The 7,629-nt window shown below is 36.6% G+C and overlaps 1 protein-coding gene across 2 annotated transcripts in view; it reads left to right on the forward strand.

Annotated features, from left to right (window-relative positions):
• Positions 1 to 7,371, forward strand: part of AKR1D1 (aldo-keto reductase family 1 member D1) — a 44,447-nt gene extending 37,076 nt beyond the window's left edge. The window contains exons 7-9 of one of the 2 annotated variants that reach the window (XM_036905513.2): positions 140 to 305; positions 4,050 to 4,132; positions 6,032 to 7,371. In XM_036905513.2, the coding sequence (XP_036761408.2) occupies positions 140 to 305; positions 4,050 to 4,132; positions 6,032 to 6,074 (292 nt within the window). In that variant the 3' untranslated portion in view covers positions 6,075 to 7,371. The remainder of the gene's footprint in view (positions 1 to 139; positions 306 to 4,049; positions 4,133 to 6,031) is intronic. The other variant, XM_036905515.2, reaches the window with a different exon arrangement.
• Positions 7,372 to 7,629: the final 258 nt, after the last annotated feature.

Consider the following 7,629-nt stretch of genomic DNA (forward strand, 5'->3'; position numbering starts at 1 on the left):
TTAACTTGGTTGACCTGACATGATGTGTCCTGGTAAATTCCCAGGTGAATGGGGAGACAGAGCAGGAGGGTGATTGATAAAACACTGGTTCTCATGACTTGAGCTAAATCTGATGCATGTTTTGATTTTTCTTTTTAAGGGTGAATGTATCTTCCCCACCTTTGTTAAAGGATGAACTTCTAAATTCACTGGGAGAAAAGTACAAGAAGACAGCCGCTCAAGTTGCTTTGCGTTTCAACATACAGCGAGGAGTAGTTGTCATTCCTAAAAGCTTTGACCCTGAACGGATCAAAGAAAACTTTCAGGTAAGAGAACTGCTTCTAGAAATGTAAAGAACAGGGAATTTTTTTTAGAGAATTTTCTGTTCAGATTAATAAGAAACTTGTAATGCCTTCATATTTTATTTTATGCCAGCTCCTCAACCCTTTCTGCCCACATCTGGATTTAATTTTAGCTAAATTTGAGACAATTCCTAGGGCTTCAGGAATTGCTGTGCTGTTTATGCAGTACCTAGCTCCCTTTTTTCTTGTTTCCTTTCTTTCTGACTCTTGACACTACCTACTCATCTCCACCAACAAGCAGGAATAGAAGGCATACAATTTGAAATTCTTAATAACCCACTTTCTACCTCCTTAATGACTCTGGTATAAGCTGGAGACAAATTTGGAAATCATTTAGACTTCATGAATGCTAATTGTCTCTATTTTCCTCTGTAAGTTTTCTGCAATCAGCATTGTAACTTACAGGTGAGAAAAGAAGCCACTAGACAAAGGGGTGATTAGTTTGCTCTCTACTACTGAGGATTAAACTGTTAGGTACATATACAGCCATAGAAAGGTGCCATGTAAAGTTCACCAATTATGAATCAGTTAATTTAACGTTTGAAAGTAAGTTGTTTTTGTCTAGTCAATGAGATAGTATTTATTCCTTCAGGAAAATAATCAGAATGTTAATAATATGTGGGAAAACAAATACTTACATATACAGCTGTTAGAAATATTAATTGGTATACAATTTGGAGGAGGATGGATCACTTTTCCAGGTGCATCAAAATTCCAATGCCATATTCATTGACCCAACAATCTTATCTTACAGATGTATCTGCACATAAATGCATGCTACGTGGATGGTTGCCTCAGAACTATTTATCATTTTCAAAAACTGGAAACAATCTTCAATAGGATCTTATAAAACAAACTGTGATATATTTGTGCAATGAAATATTATATAGCCATTTTTAAGTAATAAAGTGAAAAATGTAAACAGACACAGAAAGATATCCATGATATTAGACTATTTATCTTCAGAGTTTTTTTGCTACCACATGACAGAATGCAACTCAAATTTACCAAAGAAAAAAAGACATTGATTTATTGGCTCATATAACTTGAAAGTCCATGGACAGATGACACATGACTGGACACAGGTATTCAAATGACTTACGGAAGGATTAAGTTCTCTCTCTCAATTTAAAAACTAGCAAAAAAATTGAAGGCCAAAATGAAGAACACTAATAAAAAGGTAGAATATTTTTGAAGTTAAAACAACAAAGAAAAAAATATCAAATTATACCACCCACTATGCAGCCTTGTTGCTGTCATCTGCTGACCCCCCATCGCCTGAAGATTTTATCTGTTGACTCCCTTTCCCTCTCTCCAACACTCCTACCACAGTCCTCCCTGAGCTCATATCCATAAGGATGGTCCTTCCAGTGACCTGGCCTGACAGTTCTTTGACATCTTCTCTTACAGTTATCTTGTCCTATATATTTCAGCCACTAATTCTCATGGTTATTCCTTGGAAATTGCAATTACTAATACCTAATAACCCCTCCATAATCCACAAACATCACCCTCTCTCTAGGACATTATCAATTGTTATTCTCTCTTGCAAAACCCCCATCAACATGCAAATGTGCCATAACCTCCAATCTTAAGAAGTAAAATCCAACCTAAACTCTTTCCTTTCCAGCTGGTATCCATTTCTCTCTGTTTACAGCTGACCTCTTAGGAGAGTATTCTGTCCTCACTGCCTCCAAGTCTCTTTCCCCCACTCTCTCGTAAGCCCACTGAAACCAAGCTTTCCCCCTGGTCATCCCTATGAGACAGCGCTTAACAAAATCACCAATAACCTCCACAATGCTAGATCCAATAACCAGTTCTCAGTCCTGTCTAGATCTTTCAACAGCATTTAATACAGTTAACATTCTCTCCTTCTTGAACATTTACTATAAGGGAAGCAGGTTGGGGGTGGGGAGAGGGGAATATCAGGTGCTCAGTTTTGTAATATAAAATCCTCATTCACTTAGGTTAATTCATGCCATGAACAAAAAAAAACAGACCACTGAAAATCAATGCACATAAAGTAAGGAAAAACATTGCATAGAAATAATGGAGGGAAGGGGAATTTGGAAGTTTATCTTGAAATTGAAACCAAAAATTACGAAAGTAATTTTAGTTATTTTACACTCATCAAAATTTAGTTACAGTTGCATACATACACTAAATCTTAGAAGAAACAGAGTGACTTAGTATTGATTTCTTTTTAATACACTTGACAAGATTACATGATAACACAACATGACAAGCTCTACAAAGGTTTTGTAAAGATCTTAAAAAGAATCATTGTGGTAAAATTTCAGAAGGCTTCCTCTGGAGAGTCTTAATCCTTTGACTTTTTTTTCAAATCATACTCTTTCGATACATCTACCAAAGTGCATTCTAACTGGCACCAGATTCTTCTCTGAAAAAGATTGGGCCTATAATTAGAGTAAATCCAAGATCACTCATGAAATCCTACATCTTTGACAAGATTTGCAACTTAACTTTGTCGTTAGGTTACATTATATATTCACTGGCATCAGGGACTGACTCACTAACACTAAACAGGCAGGCCTCGTGTTAACCAGGAAGGAAGTTTGAGTAAAGATTGATTTTGTAAGTGATTGGTTCATTCATGACTGTTTTTATGCTATACAAACTTTTGATTCCTTACACAATCTCATAAACTCCAATAGTTAGATAATTATTAATAAAAGAAAAGCATTCCTAAAAAGAGCGCCTGGAAACCATCCATTGCAGGATAATTAAGTAAATCATGCTACATCTATACTATGGATGTAGTGGTTAAATAAATAAAGTGAGTCTCTAAATTTTGACAGAAAAGATGACCAATGTAAATGAAAGAAAGTTGCAATTAATAAAGTTATGATACAATATTGCATTTTACGCTTAGAGTGTTGAATGTTTGGAAGGAAAACCTGGGAAAAGGAAGGACTGGGTGGTAGATAACATGAGGAGCCCCCATTTTTTTAGTCCAGTCATGTCTGTGTACCTCTGTAGTGTTCCATTTCTTTACAAAGAGTATATATTTAGGTATTACTTATATACTTAAAATTTGTAAATGTAAATTACTAAAATAAGAGACAGATAAATTACAAAAAGATAAACCAAATGTTAAAAATATAAATAAGCTAAAATTCAATATAAAAATGTTAATAAATGACAATCACAAAACCATAGTATAAACTGTACAAGCTAAGAAAAAAAATGAAACAATGAAAATGTAATTAGAATTAAAAGGCAGAAGAGATTAAAAATCATGAGGGAAATGATTAAGAGGATAAAGCAAATGGAAAGTTAAAAATATATATAAACAAATTTAAACACTAGGGATTATATATTTTTAAGTGTATGGGCCGTAGTCCAGAATCAAAAGTTCAGCAATTTATCCAGAAATAAAAAGAAATAAAATTTCAGGAGATATCCTGAAAATTCATTGTTTCAAGCATTTGGAATTCCTGGCACGGTGTGCCAGCAGGATTGTCTCACAGACAAAGGTCAGGACAGAATTCCAGCTCTACACGGGTCAGGTGGCAATCCAGCACTAGCCCAATGCCTCCTTCCTGAGCTCAGAGTCCACAAGGATGGTCATAAATCTTTGCAGATGTTCATAACTCTTTGAAGGGTTCTCACTGTTGGCTCCTTCCCTCATCCCAAGCTTGATCCAGCTTGTACCTTCAGAAAGGTCTTTTATTTCTGTTATTTCAGATCTTTGACTTTTTTCTCACTGAAGAGGAAATGAAGGATATTGAAGTCTTGAATAAAAATGTCCGCTTTGTGGAACTACTCATGTGAGTTCTGGGGGAACAGGGCTCTTAGGAATCCAGACCTGTGGCCCTAGACAGCACAAGGGAAAAAGCCAGTGGGCAGCAGGTTCTGAATATAAAACAGGTCTAAGTGAATGACGTCCATTCCAGGAACTTCCTACAGATCTACATTATTATTTAAAAGAAGATTTCTGTCATTTATGACATCCCGTGACTTAGGATAAGGCCTGGCAGGCTAAACACCTTGGGGAGAATTAAGTTATGGTGTACATGCATTAATACAACCATGGCACAAATATGCAAACACCTTTATTTCTTCCTAAAAATCAAAGTGATACATAAATTAGAGCAAGGTTATCAACAGGGAGACGCATGAGAGTGTAGGTAGGAAGAGGACCAGGTTAAGAGCCAAGAACCTAGAGTTTTAGACAAATGTCTAAATATACTTATATACTTAAATTTTTTATAATTTATAAGATTTGAAGCTGCTAACCCCACCTATTGGCTGACTTCCCTCAAGCAGAATTCCTTAGACTTCTTCAAAATGTTGCCTTCAAAAAATCCAGCTAATCAGCTAAAGTAGCCATTTGTTCTCTAAATATCATGGGAACTTGAAAATATAAAAAGAATATAGTCTCTCTCTGTGTGTACCCCCCACACACACATACATACATACATACATACATATCATATACACACATTATTTTCTTCTTAATCATTCATTTGTATTTCCAGTTCTTGAAATCACCTAGACAGTAATCTTCCTTTTGCAGTTCTCTATTTAAGCGAACATTTAGAAAATGCTCATTATCTTATTAGTCCTACTATTTTTTATGAATCAGAAAGTGCTCTGCCTATGCAAATACTGAATTTCTGAATTCATTACTAATAAATAAAACAGCTTCCTAATGTGAATTCTCCCAGGGAAAAAAAGTATTCAACATCAAAAGTACTGCCTCCCCTCAAGAACAAAAAAGTAAAGACACACAGAACTAACAAACACTTGTAGGTTAACTAATAGCTCTTGAATAAACTATTTGTATTGAAAAAATACCATTAAATCAAGAAAAGACAATAAGAAATAGTCAATCCACCTATGTACTGCTTTTTTTTACAGTTAGTTGGTGACATTATTTGGTTTGACATTTGACATATTTAATACCTAATGCTAGCAACATTGGGAATATGACTCATCACACCAGGTTAAAACAGAAAAATCAGCAAGCAGAAACAAAGATTAGGCCCCCCTGTTCAAAAAAATGTACCACTTAGGGATGCTTGGCCATGATTCTTGTGTTTTTCATCCAGTTGATCTTTGGCATTTGAGAGTCTTTTTGTTTGTCTTTTATAATTTTAATTTAAAGCTCATAGTACTTGCAGAGAACCAAATCTTAGACATGACCCCTGATGGGCACACACACAGTCCAGTGACTCTACAGACTATTTCACCATTGTTATTAGATAAGTTAATCACCATCATCACCATCAGCAGCATCATGGAAACTCGCTTTGCCAATCACTTTTCTAGATCCCAAACTTTCAACTCTCAAGAGGCCTGTGAGAAGGTCAAGCAGAAACTCTTGAGGAGAGTTGAGTTTGGGAGAGAAATGCTTGTGTGGTTCATTGAAATGGGAGGCAGGCATCATTCATCTCCTATGCTTTTGTTCTGAGCAAAATGTTGATGTGGAGGCAACCAGCCTTCTATTCCTCATACACACACACTTACACCAAGGGTGCTGTGCAGGGCTTCGGTAAAAGGGGCCGGCTTGTGGGAAAACAGTGGGGGAGAGTGGGTAAGAAACAGAGGGGATGAGTAAGAGGGAGAGGAGATGGTCAGAGAAATTGTCAAAGGATGCTAGGAATACATACAGCTGGGCAACCTTGGGCGTAAACTTTTTCCCTTCTGGTAATTTGTTTTGGCAGGTGGAGTGATCATCCAGAATACCCATTTCATGATGAGTATTGACCTTGGAGTGCTCCTGAACCGACCCTTTCACCCCATGTGTGCCAAGGCCTTGGGTTGGGTGGATCCCCCAGATTTAGAATCGGGACAGGTTTCACTATCCTCACATGAAGTGGTAATAGAAACACACTTGAATAACTTTTGTGTAATGTACTGACTGAGCACAGTTGATGAAAAAAATGTTTAAATCTGTTGAAATAATTGTAAATTATCAGCTAATATCTTTAAATCAATGTCTCCTGGGTTCTAAAAAAAATTAGGCTCTAGTGAAGACTTCACAGGCAACACTTGAAGACAAATAACTCGCGAATCTAGGTACAACCATTAGCAGTCTGAGTTCTTTACCAGGTAGCAGGGCAACAGAGAGTGAAGGGCCGACACGTGCCAGGGTGCTGTAGGTAATGGCCAGGAGGTTTAGACCATTGACTGTAACACAGACACAGCCAAGGTAAGATCCATACATGCATTACTAACAAGAAAGTGATTCCTACACCTTGAGTAGAGAGAGGGCTAAATGTGGAAAAGTCTTTAAATAGAGCTAACTAAACCACAGTGGTCAGCAAAGCCAGAATGGTTTGTCTGTTGTTTGTTTTCATCCAGTGTTTGTTTAGCTTTCACCCAGCTTGAGGGATGGTAATTGCTAGTTTCCTCCAGTGTGCTTTAAGGACCCTGAGCTTCAGCATAACTGGTAGTCCACACATACACTGCCATTCACTGCTGCCCCCATTCATCATACAACCATCATTAGGCAAACGGCCTCAAGACAACCAACATACACCAATAAAATCCTGTATCATAAAATAGTCCAATGATGACTATTTTAAAGAAGGCATTTCAAAAAGAGGTTTTAGGAAACATTGAAAAAAGAGACTTTACATAATTATTATGCTTAAGACTTTGTGTTACTGGGATACTATGTGAATTTTGAGAAAGTAGCCTGTTCAAAAGAACCCTGGCAATTTTACTATATGTAAATATTTTAAGTGAATAGGAAAATTATTAGAATTCTGCAATAGCAATGCACTTGTTTTCAGTTACACTAGAGCAATTTATTTCAGTCATTCGTATCAGGTCACACTCATGGGGCAAAAGGGCTCTTCAAAAATTGTCTTTCCAAGATCAATTGCTTACAGATACTCTTCAATGATCTGAACACACGCATTTCTGATAAACTGTTACTTTAAAAAATGTTGATCTCTACTTATTGTTTCTACTGATTCCAATATTAATACACATAATGCTGTCCTCTGAAAATGTTGTTTGCAAGAAATAATAAAATGTGATGATCTGTTCCACCATACACACTGCTATTTTGTTGCTAAAGGCAGGGGGGGTGGGGAAGAATCATCTGAATTCAATTCAATTAAAAGACCTTTGAGTTCTTACTGTTCATTTAGCACTGGAAAGAGAGGGAAGAAAAAGGGTACCATAATCAAAGAACAGAAACTTGAGACCTGGTTCCTATTGTCAAATCCTTTAAAAATATTTCAGGGGGCTGGTGTGGAGGAGAGAACATGTCTATCAAACCATATTTAAAAAACAGGCATTGGTCGATGGG

The sequence above is a fragment of the Manis pentadactyla genome, chromosome 7 (genome assembly GCF_030020395.1).
Source record: "Manis pentadactyla isolate mManPen7 chromosome 7, mManPen7.hap1, whole genome shotgun sequence".
NCBI lineage: Eukaryota > Metazoa > Chordata > Mammalia > Pholidota > Manidae > Manis > Manis pentadactyla.